The 18,109-nt window shown below is 35.9% G+C and overlaps 10 protein-coding genes across 10 annotated transcripts; 7 read left to right on the top strand and 3 right to left on the bottom strand.

Moving 5' to 3' along the window:
- Nucleotides 1-836: 836 nt before the first annotated feature.
- Nucleotides 837-2,828, top strand: NDAI0F03680 (LIM domain-binding protein; the record flags this gene model as incomplete). Its single annotated transcript, XM_003670881.1, has 1 exon — nt 837-2,828. One exon carries the CDS (start codon nt 837-839, stop codon nt 2,826-2,828), a length of 1,992 nt encoding a protein of 663 aa, XP_003670929.1.
- A 425-nt stretch (nt 2,829-3,253) lies between these two features.
- PEX17 (Pex17p) lies at nt 3,254-3,841 on the top strand (the record flags this gene model as incomplete). The annotated part of the gene is made up of 1 exon (XM_003670880.1): nt 3,254-3,841. One exon carries the CDS (start codon nt 3,254-3,256, stop codon nt 3,839-3,841), a length of 588 nt encoding a protein of 195 aa, XP_003670928.1.
- A 245-nt stretch (nt 3,842-4,086) lies between these two features.
- Nucleotides 4,087-4,593, bottom strand: RRG9 (mitochondrial ribosome assembly protein RRG9; the record flags this gene model as incomplete). The annotated part of the gene is made up of 1 exon (XM_003670879.1): nt 4,087-4,593. The coding sequence occupies one exon, from the start codon at nt 4,591-4,593 to the stop codon at nt 4,087-4,089; it is 507 nt and encodes a 168-aa protein (XP_003670927.1).
- A 315-nt stretch (nt 4,594-4,908) lies between these two features.
- On the top strand, nt 4,909-7,314 carry VID27 (Vid27p; the record flags this gene model as incomplete). Its single annotated transcript, XM_003670878.1, has 1 exon — nt 4,909-7,314. One exon carries the CDS (start codon nt 4,909-4,911, stop codon nt 7,312-7,314), a length of 2,406 nt encoding a protein of 801 aa, XP_003670926.1.
- A 432-nt stretch (nt 7,315-7,746) lies between these two features.
- Nucleotides 7,747-8,004, bottom strand: MRX7 (Mrx7p; the record flags this gene model as incomplete). Its single annotated transcript, XM_003670877.1, has 1 exon — nt 7,747-8,004. The coding sequence occupies one exon, from the start codon at nt 8,002-8,004 to the stop codon at nt 7,747-7,749; it is 258 nt and encodes an 85-aa protein (XP_003670925.1).
- A 1,174-nt stretch (nt 8,005-9,178) lies between these two features.
- Nucleotides 9,179-10,009, top strand: MER1 (Mer1p; the record flags this gene model as incomplete). Its single annotated transcript, XM_003670876.1, has 1 exon — nt 9,179-10,009. One exon carries the CDS (start codon nt 9,179-9,181, stop codon nt 10,007-10,009), a length of 831 nt encoding a protein of 276 aa, XP_003670924.1.
- Nucleotides 10,010-10,497: 488 nt separating this feature from the next.
- SSB2 (Hsp70 family ATPase SSB2) lies at nt 10,498-12,339 on the top strand (the record flags this gene model as incomplete). The annotated part of the gene is made up of 1 exon (XM_003670875.1): nt 10,498-12,339. The coding sequence occupies one exon, from the start codon at nt 10,498-10,500 to the stop codon at nt 12,337-12,339; it is 1,842 nt and encodes a 613-aa protein (XP_003670923.1).
- A 690-nt stretch (nt 12,340-13,029) lies between these two features.
- Nucleotides 13,030-13,671, top strand: NDAI0F03610 (uncharacterized protein; the record flags this gene model as incomplete). The annotated part of the gene is made up of 1 exon (XM_003670874.1): nt 13,030-13,671. The coding sequence occupies one exon, from the start codon at nt 13,030-13,032 to the stop codon at nt 13,669-13,671; it is 642 nt and encodes a 213-aa protein (XP_003670922.1).
- A 382-nt stretch (nt 13,672-14,053) lies between these two features.
- RIO2 (protein kinase RIO2) lies at nt 14,054-15,319 on the top strand (the record flags this gene model as incomplete). Its single annotated transcript, XM_003670873.1, has 1 exon — nt 14,054-15,319. The coding sequence occupies one exon, from the start codon at nt 14,054-14,056 to the stop codon at nt 15,317-15,319; it is 1,266 nt and encodes a 421-aa protein (XP_003670921.1).
- Nucleotides 15,320-15,473: 154 nt separating this feature from the next.
- On the bottom strand, nt 15,474-16,856 carry RTT106 (Rtt106p; the record flags this gene model as incomplete). The annotated part of the gene is made up of 1 exon (XM_003670872.1): nt 15,474-16,856. One exon carries the CDS (start codon nt 16,854-16,856, stop codon nt 15,474-15,476), a length of 1,383 nt encoding a protein of 460 aa, XP_003670920.1.
- Nucleotides 16,857-18,109: the final 1,253 nt, after the last annotated feature.

Genomic DNA, 18,109 nt, shown 5'->3' with positions numbered 1-18,109 from the left:
ACTCGGTGAGCACACTATGACTACATACGAGGTCCCGGTCTCTGAGGACCGTCAGCCGCGACCAAAATCCTCTTTAACGTTTTTCACTGAACAAAAACGTAAATTAAAAAAGATTTACGTGCCATCCCTAAGTTTGAAGCCCTCTTTTGTTAAATTAGGACAGCGTACCTACCGTAGGTATGATGACTTCGTATATGTTATGGAAGATTTCATAACAAAAGTTACCGTTTCAAAGACGGTAGAAAATTAATTCTAAGCACCATTATTGAAATTGAGACTGTTAGTTAACCCTTAGAAGTTCTTACTCAGAAAGTTTCTCCGACATGTCTAGGGCGGTATAGCCGGAGCTGACGTAATTCGGAGCCCGTGCCTCCCGCGTGCCCTAAAGATCTGCCTTATGTGTACTTTTCAGGAAACTATTCGACTCTCGCAATAGTTTTACAGGCATTTCTGAACGGGAGACGCAAATCTGGAATCGTTTTCGAACTCGAAGCTATGTATTCCACGCTAGCTCCTCAAACACTTCACACATAAGTATCTACAGGCGTACGTCGCACAATTCTTTCTTTAGCGACACTTGTTTCGTCAAAATAGCAAGTGCAATGCTCTTAAGGAAGTGTATTTTATGTACATATAGAGACGAATAACAATATTGTTTAATTTGACGTACCCAGTCAATAAGTGTAGTTACATCATAGAATAGTCTCAATTCTCCAGAGATTAGACATCACAGAAGCAGTGATAACCCATCATTAGCTAACTACAGGAAGAAGGAGGCTGAAGTTTTCTGAAGGATTAGATTTTCTTAACAATAGCTTCCCACTACCCTGGATTCAATGCCTCCACCCCCACATAATCAAGATGTGTCGCCATCGATGGCTTCCAAATTCCAATCGCATCCAGATTCGGCGTTCTTATCAGGCAACGGAGGGAGATTAATGCCAACATCAATAACTGAACAGCTGCCTCAAGAATTACTATATCAACGTCGGCAATCAAGCTATCCTCATCCTCAGTATATCAGACAGAGATCGCATTTACAATTGACTGGAGATCCACACATTCCTATTAATACTTCCCAACAAGGGACGTTCGTGATGAATACACCTACAGTACATTATGGAGAAGGACAGCCTTTTGTACCAATGAACCAAATTAGTGGAGCCCAGGGACCAATGTTGATGAGGGCTCCCATAAACCACGTACAACACAACTATTCCCCTCGAACAAATCAAGAACAGATGTATCAACAATATGATTCGAAACAATATTTTACTACCAATAATGAAAATATCATACAGCCTCACCCATATGCTACAGATGACCCTCCTGTTTCTCGTAATGAAAGTCTCCAAAACCAACAAAAAAATATGAAAGGCAATGTTCACGAGCAAAATGTACTTATGAATAAGAATGCCTTGACTAGTCATGCTGCCGTTCAACGGCAACATATTCCAGGTCCTATCACGATACCCAAAGATATAAGTACTGTGCGATCCAACATAGGGACTTCTGTAATACAACAGCGAGCAGATTCCCCAAAAGATGAGAAATCCGTACGCAGGAATAATTCCCAATTGTCGTTCAGTGATAACGTAGAGATACCGGAATCACAACAGCAATATGATAAAGAGGGCCATTGGCAAGACCCGAACCATTTGAGTGGGAGGACTGTAGTGGGAGAGACGATACCACAAATGATCGACAAGACTGGAATAATAAATCCTGCTAAAACGATTGAGCCTTATCCAGTACGAAAATATCTTGCTAACATGGCGCTATTGAAGGTTTATGAATTGATTAATTTTATTAATGAATCGACCAACCAATTGGCAAATATACCGCGTTGGGCAATTTATATTGATAAAAATTTTCTACCATCTGCAGAAATTAATATTATTAGAAAATTGAACCATGACGTTCGGAAATATCAGTTCCTAGCGTCTATGTTACCAATAATTTCCGAAAAGTTTGAGGCAATGGGTATGTATAGGATGGAAGTTATAGCTCAGAAATTACATACACAGACACTCAGTAACGGAACTGTATATTTTGGGTCACCCTGTTGTACGTTTGCATACCATTACCAAGATGGTAGTTATGTAACTCATTTTACTCAAATTAAGGGCGTATTGGATAGGACTCTCCGATTGGCATGGATAGATTTGACAGTGTTTAGTTTTGTACCGGGGATTGAATGGAATTCCTTAGAAAAACTGGTAAGTAACAGCAAAGTTAGTTTCAATATATTCCAAAAGCTTGCTAATCCCAGTCACTTGTCAATGTCTAAGGATAGTGCGGAAATAGATGTTAATGATGATGACATAAAAGATGAAACTAACGACGTTAATGATAAAAAAGACAAAGTTGGAAAACAAATAGAATTTCCACCCAATTTTGAAGCTATTACCGAATTAAGATCTCAATTTGGTGTGTTCCGTGATATTTCTCTTCTTAACTCTCAAAATCACTTCATGAGAGTTGCCCAAATCAGTACTGTTATGTCGTCTATGAAGAATATAATGCTTTTCCAGAAACAAAAGAAAATAATAAATCCGAAAGAAGCGATGAAAATGTATGTTAAATCTTTTCCGGAAATCATTTTCAGCCAACAACCTGTAGATGGAAATGAATCCCAACCAAAACCCGAAGAGGATAGTGTTGAAAATATACGACAACTAAAACGCCAAAATACTGAATATAATTCAGATTCAAATTTCTCTACTAGAGACGCCTATGGTTATGAAGACGATTTCCCAAAGAAGAGGAGGACATCAAACTCTCGAATAGATCCATCGCATGTGGATCGTGATAGCCCTATACCATAATTTAAATATGGAGAAGCGTATTTGTGGGATCATATAGAGTTTCAATAAGTAATTCAAGAAATAACTATGTAACTTTCTATTTAATATAAGTAAAATAACTGGTTTATTTGAAAAACCTAATTTTGCTGGCAGATCATAAAATACGTAACCTTGTATCGTGGAAAATTTCTTCGCTGATGCTTTCCTTGATTTGCTTATATTATTTTATATCGTAAGGCAAGATACTATATAAGGCGCTACCATTTAGAACATTTGCGTAACATTTTGCATTCAAATATCCAAAATGTAGTTGGAGCCTCCTCCACCTTATTTGATAACGTTACATACGTAGAGCATCAGAGAATAAATACAACCTAAAAGTCCGGGAAGGAAGGCTTCATAAAGTAACCAGTAAGTTTGCCAAAAGCAAGGTGGGTAGAATACAAATGACTACAATGACTTGGCCAGATGACAAAAAAATAATACCATATAATCCGCGAGATAAGACATTATCCACTATCAAGGCATTATTTTACAACGTTGGCTTTACCACTGCTTTTATATATTCTGTAGTTAGTCTAGTATTGGAGCCGTTATTAAGAGTACAGTTTGAACAAAGACACCAGTTATCTCTTTATACTTTATTGAGGATAAGGAGAGTGGTAAACAGCGCACAGAAGAAATTACGAACAACACCTGTTTCCACGCTGGAATTCAATAAACAGGACAAGTCAGCAGAAAGATGCATTCAGACAGATGATTTATTTGAGAAAGAAGTAACATTCGAAGCGCAGACCCATTGGCCAGATATAGAGAGTAAAATAAATGGTGCTGTCTGGAAGTTAAATCATATCAACCAATCCATTCACTCATCGTCGAACGACATTGCATCGTTTAGTTTCCAAGTAAAATTACTAACCGACCAGATGCAGTTAACTGATACTTCGGAGAAGGTAATACATAAAGCTAAAAAGGTAGCAGTCTCAATTCGTCAAATCAAAGGTTGGTATGTTCAAGGGAAAATCCCTAAATGAAAAATATAGTTTATTTTATGAATGAATGAATAGTATTACATCTTTATGTTTAGTATATACAGGATTATTAGTGTTCAGCACTTCTATGCGGTATGTTCATTTACTTTGATGCAAGGCTTCCTCTAAAAGATATAACTTATCTTTTCTTCTCTTTGAGTTTCTATTCTCAACGAGCATACGACTTCTTTCAGTTTTGTCAATAGACCTGATAACGTGTTCGCGGCTATCACCTATCGAAGTAAGTATTATTTTTTACCTGGATCAACAGTTGAAGCAGAGACTCGTTCATCCCCTAATCTTGTAGACCCATATAAATATTTGATCTTTTCCCCCCTTTTCTTCCATCTCTGGGCAATTCTTCTATCTTCGTCCTCAGACGGCTTCCAATTACTCTTCAAAATTCTTCTAATTGCTTCTGGAGAAACTTTAAACTTTTCACCCAGCTCGCTCGCGGTCATATCTGGGAATTGCTCCCTGAGTAATCTGACACTACCCATCTCGGTTCGAGATAACTTTTTCTTTGGAGCCCAACGTTCCCCTTTGAATTTTTCTTTCAGGGCTATGTTTTGTCTTTTCCACGTATCCATCTTCTCTTTATCTATCTTACCCATTTCTTTCTTAGACAAACTGGAATCGTTGACCCATTTGATAATCTTTTTCCCTGATATTATCTTGCCTTTACTTTCTTTTAACAACGTAACATTGTAGCTAGCTTGAGAAAATGATCGACATAACTTTAGCAGTACATTCATACTACTTTACTAACCAAACGGGATAGTTTCTAAAACATCTAAGAAACTTGATATTCAACTTTAGGGTAGAACTTATCCCAAACATAAGTACTGTATATCAAACTCACTGCTCATCAATCTATTTTGTTTGAAGGTTTCAAAAGTTGCTTGATTTTCATATCATGTGTTACGGCAATAAAAATCAGAATATCAAAATAAAAGGACTTGGCGGGACTACTCTGATATAAAGAGTCAATGAAGGGGAGTTTCATATTTTTGCTAATAGTTTAAACACCACAAGATGATGAAGAAGCTAGAGAAGTAAACTCGTTTGCAATGAATATCATAAAGAAGTTTATGGGAGCTGGGGTCAAGGAAGATCTAATGTCAATTCCATCCGGTCAATTTGATCTCCTACGCTCAAGCGCATCGCCAAAAGCATCCTTGGAGTGTATATATAACGATGCAATTCTAATCATAAGGGAAACTGGGCAATTCCAATACGAATTGGTAGTTAGGAGGAATTCTGATGCGGAAGAAAGTCCTAGTGGAGATTCAAGTGATGATTATTCGGACGATACGGCCAGTATATTGTCTAGCCAATCCAAGATAACTAGCGATGAATGGGTCTTCCCACTCAGTGAGTCTTTGAAATTTTACAAAAACTGGAACGATAACGGTAAAATTACCTTTGTTTGGAAAAATACCATAGGTGATGAAGATGACGAAAAGGTCCAGTTTGTATTATCGCCTGAAATGCCAATGACTGAAGCTGACCAATTCCTTCTTCTCATTCACCGATGTCAATATGAAACTAAGTTCAAGAAATCTTCTGTGAAAGCTTCAGCTGATGATTTGGCCCAATTTGAAACTAACGAGCTGGGTATAACTGTAGAAAACACTGATTTGGTTGGGGAGCTTGATGCGTTGAATATAACTTCCGTGGATGAGACGGAAGAATTCCAGGATGCTAAAGATACAGTAGACTCAAATCAACATAATGACGGTAGTTGTAATTCACGAGACAACCCTCTAGTCACCTTAGAGGATTCAAGAACACCATCACCACTTACTAAAGTCCCGGAAGGAGAAGAGCAATGCCGTTTACTGGCAAGTATATATCTTTATGATCCTATCCAGGAAACTTTCATTTTACAGGATGATAGAGTTAAGGTGTGTATAGTTGAGACTGGAAGATATGAGTTTTGGCTTGCCATTGAAGGTGAAAAAGTAAAATTGGGTACGGATATCTCTCCATCCATTAATCCCACTTTTGAGTTGTTGAATTCTTCATTTATTTTCAATTATTACTTTAATAGCGTTGTGTTATCATATACCATCAAATTTTCTACTTTAAAGAAATGCATTGAATTTCAGTCGATCTGGTCTAAATGTCTTTGGATGACTTTACATAAGCAAGAATGGGAGAAAGTTTCTGAGAATGAAAAAGAATACATTCTTCATGCTACAACGGCTCCTATTGAAGAACGTTTAGATGAAATCCTTGCTGTAGACAATGGAAACGAAAGAAATGAAATAGAAGATGATGAAGAAGAAGAAGAAAGTGAGAACGAAGATGACGATTCTGAATATTCTAAAACAATTATAGGTTCTGAAAGTTTCGATGAAGGAAGGGCAAAAAGCACAGCATCTCTTGATACTAATAAATCTCTGACAATTGCGTTTAAGAACAACAGATCGTATGTTGTGAGAGGTAATAAGATAGGTGTCTTTAAAACGGATGAAGATGACGATCTAGAGTTCGTTACAGCCATTAAAAGTGTTTCCACCCTAGACGGTAAAACGTTAGATCCACGTAACCCAATGCTATATATGGGCGATCGGTCTATGATATTATCAGATAGCTCTACTAAAAACAAGCTGTATAAAATGGATCTTGAGAGAGGTCAAATCGTTGAAGAATGGAGTACAGGTGATAAGAATCTGGTGCAGTACGGTCCAACCAAGAAATTTGATCAACTGACTGCGGAACAAACGCTCTTAGGTATCTCTCAGAAGGGGCTTTTCAAAATTGATCCAAGAATAAATACCTCTAATAAAGTTGTCCAAGAACAATCAAAGGACTACGTTACAAAATATAAATTCAGTTCCCTGGGGACTACTGAAAGCGGTTATATTGCTGTCGGGTCGGAAAGGGGAGATATAAAATTATATGATAGATTGGGTATAAGAGCCAAAACAGCTATTCCATCATTAGGTGAACCTATTAAACATCTTATAGTCTCAGCTGATGGTAAATGGCTACTGGCTACATGTGATAGGTCACTCCTACTGTTAGATTTGACTGTTAAAACAGGGAAGAATAGCGGCAACGTTGGTTTCCTCAAACCGTTCCCATCTTCTGAGGTTGTGAAGACTTATATTTTAAAGATTAGCCCGGAGCATACAAGTTATATCTCAACATTTACTAAGAAACCTGTTAGTTTTTCAAAAGCTTATTTCAATACTGGTGTTGGTAAGCAGGAAGAGATGATTTTGACTTCCACTGGGCCGTTTGCGGTGTCGTGGTCTTTAAAGAAAGTCATAAGAGGTGATAAGAATCCGTACGTTATAAGAAGATATGAAAATGATATTGTCGAAGATAACTTTGAGTTCGGAACGAATAAGAAAGTCATAGTCGCTTTGAAAGACGACGTCTCTCTTTCAAAAATTAAATCATTCAAGAAACCTAATAAAGATGTATTGATGCCAAAGAGCTCATTAAAAGATTTCTACAAATAGCTAGCTGGTTATTATATATAAAAACAGTTCGTATGTAATATAACATAATATAGCATAATATACCATGAATACACTTCATATAATATAATCATTGATGCTTAAAGTAACTCACCTAAGACGATCATTGTATAACAAGTTGGAGGTGTAGTTATACATTCTGCCATTCTTCAGAAATGTGCATATTCGCATATCAACCGTTACGTCGCACTGACACTCGCTCAGGCGTGAGTAAACGTATATATATTTTTTGTGAATGGCTAGACAATGTAAGCGAGGTCGTCATATTGCCTTCTATATAGCAGCAATAGTTGTATCATAGATAACGGTCTTATTTGTCTGGTTGCATAATGTTCTAACCGATGAAATATGGCACGAGCGCAAATATTTACAGAGGTTTCAGATATACTTTCCGTTGAAGATCTTATACAAGGATCAAAAAAACTTATCTGTTTTTCTTGAAAATCCAAAAAATGTACGATACTCGTCAAAAAATAACATTCTGAAAGCTTTAAACTTGTGTTTTCTTGTAGGTGTATATAGGAAGTGTATATCAGACATAAATTCCGGTGGAGGAACGTCTTTGATTCCATTGACCTTCCTGTAGATATTTCCAACAAATTTATGAAAGCTTGGGCTCTCCAACAATTTATAGTACAGCCATTCTTGGAGGCTTCTTGGAGGTCCTCTCATAGCCTAGATTGATTCTTCACTGCCTTTCAGAGAGCTTAAAACGTCCTTATATGGAGTTGATTTCATTTTCTGCCTCTTAAGGGAGCAGACAATTCTGTCTAGAATGGCCTCTCGCATTTTTGGTACTGCTACTTCCCAGTGGACTACGTATAAATTTTCGCCGCGGTTACCACTTTTCAATTTTTAATGCCATTTTGGAAATTAAGAACAGCAAACAAAGTTGAATCCTGTAAAGTAGTCTTTCAAAGCTAGAAAGAATCCATCACTCGGAAGCCCAGTAAGAAATCACCTCTATTAGAACAAAAGGTTTCCTATCGAGATAAAATATGATTACTGATCTTCAATTGAATACGATCGCAATTGGTTTCGGCGTTACCATGATGACTTTGATAGTCATATACCATGCTGTCAATTCTACATTCAAACATAAGCTAGCGAAGTTAGCATAAGTCGATATCCTTCCTGGCAATACACTATTGTGATAAACCAGAAATAATGAACCATATATTCTATAACTTTATATGTTATCCATAAATATAAGAAAAATTATTATAATGAAATTTTACTTTCTTTTTTTTAGCCTTCCATGTTCACTTCTTCCAGTTCATTATCAAAAAAAACATTGGGTCTTTACTTTTAACTTTTTTACTACCAAGACAAGACGATATACAGCTCTATATTCTTTAGTACCTTGTCATCTCATAATACTATTTCCAGCACTGTGTCTTTCACCTAGTAAACCAAGAGATGCTAATCGAAGTTGTTGGTACTACCCATTAATTTAAATAGCTAAAGCAGCAACTATACTCCTAAACAAAATAACATCGTGAGGTTTCCCTTTTCTTGCTTCTATATATGTCCCAAGATAGAGATCCACTCCGACTAGAGAAGTTTCACCACGAGACTAAAGAGTACTTAGAATATAGTTACATGACATCTATCTACAAATAACAATATCTTTATCTGATGTATATTTCTTTGTTATTAATGGCTATATGGGTTTTTGAAAGATGTTGCTGTATTGTCGCCTTACTCGTGCTTATCTCCAGTTTTATTTAGCCGCCGAGCAGCTTCCCTAAGAAGTTACGGCAGTGTACCCTTTAAAAGAGTGGCAAACACGAGTACAGTGAATTGTTTTGAATAGTTCTCCTTATGGTAGAATCATAGATCAGTAATGAAGGAAGAAATAATATTGTTCAATAAAATTGAAAAATTGATGGTAGGAGAGAATTGGGTTCTAAAAAAAGTTGATATCGATATATCGTGCCCACTTATCCAGATCAAAGTAAACAAATGGGACCTTAAGAAAATAATAATTGGAAATAAGGAAAGCTCTCCTCTAGAAAAGATATACTGCATTTCAAAGGAGGGGTTTTCAACTATACTAGTGACCATTTTCTTTGATAAAGATGTCTTAAAAATGTTTCATATTAAAAAATTTAGTCGTTTCAAGCTGCAAATTCCATGTACTAAAAAACTTCTAACATTAAAATCTAAGTATTCGCTCCTTGGAAACTACGAGCTTTATGTTGATCAGGAAGACTGCATTGAGTTATATAAAGATATTAGCCACAATGCAGAAGTACTGCTATTTTATGACAACCCCTTAGGAGAGTTTAGTAATAAGAGTATTCTCCACTCCACACTAAACAACGTACTTTCATACCATGAAGAAGGAACAGGATTTGTAAGAGAGGACTATCGTATCAGCATTATAAACTCCAAAAGTGATATCCTAGAGATGAATATTTTACTAACAAAACCTGAAGTAGGCTTTTTGATTGGTGAGCAAGGACATAGAATCGAAAAGCTGCGGGAATCTTCCAATGCTACAATTCAAATTTTGCCTATAGCTAAAAGATTCAGACTTATGGATATCCTTTGCCCTGATAGCATCAATCAACAGATATCTATCGTTGGTGATGTTTACTCTGTTGCATTGGGTATCGCCAGCGTTGAATCCTTATTGATTCTCCACAAATGGTTACCTAGGAAACACCTCTGATTTCAATTCATGGAGCTCGGCGCTTAAAAGGTCCATCTCGACCACATTATTTTTGTTAGCTAATCATTGCGTTACCGCTGCGCAGGAGTTGCTAGCGTAGCGCAGTATTCTAAAAATTTCAAATGTGCGGTTGCAGAAATTTCAACGTACGCAGCGCTGTGGGAACAAATCTTAAAGAAAAATTGGCCGATGTCACCCTGCCTGTAAAATCATTTTTTACGTCAGAACACCAACCGTACAAATAGTTCGATGAGATATAAAGACGCAGTATAAAAAAATTTTCATGGACGCAGTCAACCTCAGCAAGGAAAGGGAACTGAGAGAAGAAAAATTTTTTCCAACAGGTTAATATAATAAATCTTTTAAAAGGGTCATCATTTTAAGTTCCTTCTTAAAGACGTATTTTTTTAAGTTTCTTTGAAATTTTTTGTTTGCAATTCTTAATCAAACTTTGTTTTAGAAACCCCAAGAATCCCATATCATTTACAATGGCTGACGGTGTTTTCCAAGGTGCTATCGGTATCGATTTAGGTACTACCTACTCATGTGTTGCTACTTATGAATCTTCTGTTGAAATTATTGCCAACGAACAAGGTAACAGAGTTACCCCATCCTTCGTTGCTTTCACCCCAGAAGAAAGATTAATTGGTGATGCTGCTAAGAATCAAGCTGCTTTGAACCCAAAGAACACCGTTTTCGATGCTAAGCGTTTGATCGGTAGAAGATTCGATGAAGAATCCGTTCAACAAGATATGAAGACTTGGCCATTCAAGGTTATCGACGTCGATGGTAACCCAGTCATTGAAGTTGAATACTTAGGTGAAACTAAGACTTTCTCTCCACAAGAAATTTCCTCTATGGTTTTGAACAAGATGAAGGAAATTGCTGAAGCTAAAATTGGTAAGAAGGTCGAAAAGGCTGTTATCACTGTTCCAGCTTATTTCAATGATGCTCAAAGACAAGCTACCAAGGATGCCGGTGCTATCTCTGGTTTGAACGTTTTACGTATCATTAACGAACCAACTGCCGCTGCTATTGCTTACGGTTTAGGTGCTGGTAAATCTGACAAAGAAAGACATGTCTTGATTTTCGATTTAGGTGGTGGTACTTTCGATGTTTCCTTATTACACATTGCTGGTGGTGTTTACACTGTTAAATCTACTTCCGGTAACACTCATTTGGGTGGTCAAGATTTCGATACCAACTTATTGGAACATTTCAAGGGTGAATTCAAGAAGAAGACTGGTTTAGATATCTCTGGTGATGCTAGAGCTTTGAGAAGATTAAGAACTGCTGCTGAAAGAGCTAAGAGAACTTTGTCTTCTGTTACTCAAACCACTGTTGAAGTCGACTCCTTATTTGAAGGTGAAGATTTCGAAGCTTCTTTGACCAGAGCCAGATTCGAAGACTTAAACGCTTCTCTATTCAAATCTACTTTGGAACCAGTTGAACAAGTCTTGAAGGATGCTAAGATTTCTAAGACTCAAATTGATGAAGTTGTTTTAGTTGGTGGTTCTACTAGAATTCCAAAGGTTCAAAAATTATTATCTGATTTCTTCGATGGTAAACAATTAGAAAAATCTATTAACCCAGATGAAGCTGTTGCTTACGGTGCTGCCGTTCAAGGTGCTATCTTGACTGGTCAATCTACCTCCGATGAAACCAAGGATCTATTGTTATTAGATGTTGCTCCATTATCTTTAGGTGTTGGTATGCAAGGTGATATTTTCGGTATCGTTGTTCCAAGAAACACTACTGTTCCAACTATCAAGAGAAGAACTTTCACTACTGTTGGTGACAACCAGACCACTGTTCAATTCCCAGTTTACCAAGGTGAACGTGTTAACTGTAAAGAAAACACTTTGTTAGGTGAATTCGACTTGAAGAACATTCCACCAATGCCAGCTGGAGAACCAGTTTTGGAAGCTATTTTCGAAGTTGATGCTAATGGTATCTTAAAGGTTACTGCTGTTGAAAAGTCTACTGGTAAGTCTGCTAACATCACCATCTCTAACGCTGTTGGTAGATTATCATCTGACGAAATTGAAAAGATGGTTAACCAAGCTGAAGAATTCAAGGCTGCTGATGAAGCTTTCGCCAAGAAGCATGAAGCTAGACAAAGATTGGAATCTTACGTTGCTTCCATTGAACAAACTGTTACTGACCCAGTTCTATCTTCCAAATTAAAGAGAGGTTCTAAGTCTAAGATTGAAGCTGCTTTGGCTGATGCTTTATCTGCTTTGAGTATTGAAGACTCTTCCACTGATGACTTGAGAAAGGCTGAAGTTGGCTTGAAGAGAGTTGTTACCAAGGCTATGGCCACTCGTTAATGATGACATTATGTTAAGGGTATAACGAATTTTCATTTCCACATCATTTCTTCATCTTTTGTATCTTAGAATATCATCTATATATGTTCACAATAAATATCTCAAATAATAATAAAACGGATTAAAAATATAAAAATAATCTCTTGTTTAGGTATGTAATTTTCTGTGGCCAATATTATATATCAGTTACAGGCCTTGACGTAGAATTCTACAATTATTTAAAATTGTCTAGTACGAAAATGATAAATTCGAGAAATACAAAGCGTAATCCAGTCTCGAAATTCAACGAGGTAGTAGTATACTGCAAAAAGAAACATAAAACAATGAGTTATATCATTTTCCTAACGTTATTACAAACTTGTATCATTTAAATGAACAACTGTGATTATTTAGATTATTCGTCACGGGTTTCATGCCAAGAATGAATGCTTTTAAACGGCCGCCCCGCACCGCGAACAAAGCCCAACTGTTCGAGGCTTGGCATCAGCAGAAAGCCACATATATGCTCTGTAGATTTCATATAAAGGCAGCTGATCCAAATAGAAAAGATAAATAGGTATTTAACCCTTTCCCAGGATTCGTGATCTATAAATTGTTATTTATACAAATCTTATTTTTAAGGTTCCTACGAGATATAAACTTTCTGTAGGTCACAACAAAGTAAACCGAATAATTAATTAATAATACGAGATGTCAGCTAACGAATTCTACAGAGAGGGGCAAGCAAATAATAATAATTATAATAATAATAATCGTAATGCTGGTTATGTAAATGACAATAAATCTAATGGTTACAATGACCCTAATACAAATCAATATTATCAAAATCAAAACGAGCTTGGATATTCAGAGGGTCAAGGTATCCAATATGATGCTAATGGTCAATCAATCCCAAACAACGGTGAAAGAGGTCTCTTAAGTACAGTTGTAGGTGGAGCTGCAGGTGCATATACTGGGTCACGTATATCTCAAAATCATTCTAAATTGGGAGGGGTTATGGGTGCATTAGGTGGTGCTTTTCTCGCTAATAAGATAGAAGATCGTTATAAAGAGCATAAACAGCAAGCGCAATATTATAACAGTGGCCAGCCATATAACAGACCACCACCACGAGACGGAAATGGTCCTCAGCATGGAGCTCATCATCATCAACATCCAAGTGGACCTCCAAATAATCAAGGTTTCTACAATGGTCCGCCATCACACGGTGGTCGTGGAGATTTGGGTCCTCCAGGTGGGTTCCAGGGCGATTGCCAAGGTGGTCCTCCAGGTGGTCCTCCAGGTGGGTTCCAGGGCGGTTACCAAGGTGGTCCGCCAGGTGGTCGTTGGTAAATCTGAATATGGAAGAGTTCTTATACTGTATAACTAACACATTTTCACTGTTATGATTATCCTTTGAAGAAAATCGTTTTAAACGGAGACATCGAAATTTTTTGAAAAAATAAAAAAATTACAAAAGTTGAATAAACAAGCGATGAGCTAGAAAACATCAAAGAATTCCGAATTTTAATTCATACATAGCATGGCTTTAGTGAGATTTTATACCTTTTTATATATTCTATATTCTACATATATGCACCAATTTGAAAAGTTATTACGTATCATCTTATTTTTGCACTGTCAGTAAGAGGTAGATTAATTAACAAAATATCTTTATACTTATACAAAAGTTCTATCAAACCAAACACGCTATCAAAAGAAAAAAAGTAGGAAAATGAAGTTGGATACTAGTCATATGAGATTCTTAACAGCTGATGATTTCAGAGTTCTTCAAGGTGTTGAGCAAGGTTCTAAAAATCATGAAGTCGTTCCAACTACTTTGATCCATCAATTATCTGGCATGAGGGCCATGTCCGGTACTAATAGAGCAATTAGTGATTTAGCAAAACTGAAATTAATATCCAGATTAAGGAATGCCAAATATGATGGATATAGACTAACATATAACGGTATCGATTATTTGGCTTTAAAGACAATGTTGAATAGAGATACCGTGTACTCTATTGGTGGATCGATTGGTGTGGGTAAAGAATCTGATATTTATCAAGTTAGTGACAAGAATGGTGTATCAAAAGTCATGAAGATCCATAGATTAGGTAGAACATCATTCCATACTGTTAGGAATAATAGAGATTATTTAAAGAAAAACGTTAAGAATGGTGTTAATTGGATGTACTTATCACAATTGGCAGCAAATAAGGAATACCAATTTATGTCAATGTTATATACAAAGGGCTTTGAAGTTCCTGAACCATTCGATAACTCCCGTCACATTATTATTATGGGATTGATTGAAGGGTACCCTATGAGAAGGTTAAGGAAGCATAACAATATTCCAAAACTATATAACGATTTGATGAAATTTATTGTCCGTTTAGCAAACAGTGGACTAATCCATTGTGATTTCAATGAATTTAACATTATGATTAAAGATGAAGTAGAGGATGAAAATGATTGTGGGTTTGTAGTTATTGATTTCCCTCAATGTATTTCAATTCAACATCCAGATGCAGAATTTTATTTCCAAAGAGATGTTGATTGTATTCGTCGCTTCTTTAAGAAGAAATTAAAATATGAGCCAAAATCAGACTCCACAATGTTAGATACTGATGGATTTGGGGATGGTTATAAATATGCATATCCGGAATTTGCAAGAGATATTGAAAGATGTGATAATTTAGATGAATTAGTGCAAGCATCTGGTTTCAGTAAAAAACATCCAAGCGATAGGTCGTTAGAAGAAGCCGTCGAAAGTATGAGAAATGCAGTATATAACTCAGATGAAGAAGAGGAAGAAGAAGAGGAAGAAGAAACTGACGAGGACGAGCACTACTATACGGAGACTGATTCAGAAAAAGCAGAAGGCGATGATAATATAAACGATGATGATGAAGAAAACGAAAGAATCATCGAAGCATTGTCAACTGGCGTAGGAAACTTAAAAATGGATAAGTTAGGTAACTATATCCTTGAAGATTGAATAAGATAGATTATTAGCACATATGCATATATAACATTGGCATGAAACTATAGAGTGATGGTCGACATCCTGGGGTGGTAACGTTTATGCATGGGGCGCCTAATAATATAAACAATGGTATATTCTATATAGTGTCCATTTTTTTATAGATCTATCAATCATATTCGACTCCGGAATCATCTTCCTCGTCTAATTCAATCGGTATATCATCAGCTTCTTCCGAATTATCGAAATTAAAGAGAGTATTTGCACCTTCTTGAGCTTTAGAACTGTTTTCTCTTTCTTGTTTTGCTTCCCCTTCTTCTTCATCTTCATCCTCACCTTCTTCATCTTCATCCTCACCTTCTTCTTCTTCATCATCTCCATCGACAGATTCTTCCGCTTGTTCGCCATTATCTACAGAATCATCGTCCTCTGCCTCAGAATCTGATCGACCACTATCTGAAGAGTTTGCATCATCATCATGGAAATCTTGGTCGTTTTCTTCGTCATCAGAACTAAAGGGGATATCATTAATACTATTAATCTGTTGCTCAGCTTCTTGTAAAGCAGAAAGCTTCTCTTGATTATCGTCCCCGTTTGCTCCTTCATTCTCTTCAGTTTTCTTTGATTTTTTAGCTTTCAATTCATCACTCATCGACTTATCCATGACTTGTTTTCTCTTCACATATTCATCGATTTTAGAATATTCACTTTGATCAATCATTGAGAATTCAAATTTCTCCTCACTTTTCGTAATTAATGTCACATTGAATGTTAATCTCGTAATAGAGGAATATGTGATTGATTCAATGTTTGATGATTCGAATAATAAGATTGGTTTCTTAAATCCGAAAATTATATGATCAGGTAAGAAATATAATGTACCTTCTTTAGTACCTCTATGACATTCCACATGGAAAGATTTCTGTTCTGAGGATAGTAAAGGATTGAAAGGATCAAATATTCTAAATCCGGTTAATATAGCTTGTCTCCTTATGTATTCTATACATTTCAAAAAATCCTTTGTCGATTGATCTAAATCACCTGATGAGATTAGGCTCGCTAATGTTAATTGTTTGTTTAGAGTAATCAATAAAGGGTCAAAATATTTAGAATCATTTGAATTTTTATAATTAATAAATAAATAGATTATGTTTGGTTTTTCTGGTACAGGTAAGAAAGTCGCAAATTGGATATTTGTTTTCAAATCAAATATGGAGAATTCTATATGGTTGTCCTTTAATAATGATAACATAGGTTGTCCTTCCACTAAATGTAGTACTAAATTTAATTTTTTTCGTAGTGGAGATAAGATTGAAACGTTTTCCAATTTAAATATTGTATTCGTATTGTCAATTGATTGAGATTCAGATGCTGAACTAGGCACTTCAGCTAACTTCCTTTTCTTAATAGCAGATTCAGATTCAACTTCCGATTGGATGGCATAATTATATAATTGTTCAAATATTTCTAATGATTGAGGAATTACAGAGGTTATACGTTTTATTTTAATACTTAATTCTTCTGGTAATTTCGATAAAAATTGATCAGACATAATTCAATATTGTTGATGGGCTTTTTTGATCAAACTCATATGCTATGATCCAGAATAAATAGTAAAATCGAAAAATGTATAATTTTAGGTAATGTCAAAGTCACTTCTCCAGAAACGAAGGCAAATTGAAGGAAAGTTCTTGGTCTTGGAGGACTTTCAGAGGGTCTTGATCTCTCAAACTATTTTTATTTGAAGGTAGACGTTAAGTTGATATTATAGTACTTAAAAAATGTTTCTATTGAACTTTCGCGACCGATTTGATCGTTGATCACGACCAAATAAAAACGTCGGAATTAGGAATATCAAAAAGCTATGCTTTTGAACAGAGGAAACGACCGATCTACTTAGTTATTTTGAGTCCATGTAGATTAGGTATTGAATGATGTTGATATATTGCATTGCACTGTTCATTTTCTACCAAAAGAAAAGTTTATATTAAGGACTTTTGAATAACAAGATTAAGTGTTTATGTCTACGACCTGGAAACGACGTTCTATAAGAAACGAAGGTTAGTTTACTTTCAGTGTTCCAACTCAGTCAATTTTAATATCTTCATCAACAGGATTTAGCTGATCCTAATGGAGACACTATGAGCCACCCCAAGTCAGTGTAACGCAACTTAGGTACCTTGGGGAGCATACAAAGAAGGTTGGATATGCTGTCTGCTATTAATATATAGGGTCATCATCTGTAAGCCTTCCATTGGTAGACTCTTGGGTATTTATGCAATAAGATAGCACAATTTCAAGAAAATTACTTCAACAAATACAATTTGTGATTATATTTGACGGATATTTTTTTGATGATGCTAGACAAAGGAAAACAACCAAAAATAAAGTATTCAAATATAAATAAAAAAAACAAATAAATACAAAAAATAAATTCTACAGAAGCAGTTGGGGCTTCGTAAACTGAATAAATGCTTAACAAGGACACTTGGGTTTTTAATGAAAACTACCTAAATAATACTGGTTTTAGATATATATATTGACTCAATATTGTTTTATCAAGATAGGGGCATCCAGAACTAAATAGTGTTATATCTTCTAAATAGAGAAATGGAAAATCCTACCTTTATTATATGCCTTAGTTGCGACTACATATACTCCAAGCAACACCACATTAAATTCCTCGACTAGTTCGTAAGTTGGATTTGTAGGTTTTGAATGATTACAGCTTGGTGCTAAACTATGCCTTAATATCTGGGATAGTGTCAGAACCACAGCTATTGGTAATTATTTTGGACAAGGTAG

The sequence above is a fragment of the Naumovozyma dairenensis genome, chromosome 6 (assembly GCF_000227115.2).
Source record: "Naumovozyma dairenensis CBS 421 chromosome 6, complete genome".
NCBI lineage: Eukaryota > Fungi > Ascomycota > Saccharomycetes > Saccharomycetales > Saccharomycetaceae > Naumovozyma > Naumovozyma dairenensis.
The sequence above is the reverse complement of the archived record's forward strand: the minus strand, read 5'-3'. Positions and strand labels throughout refer to the sequence as shown.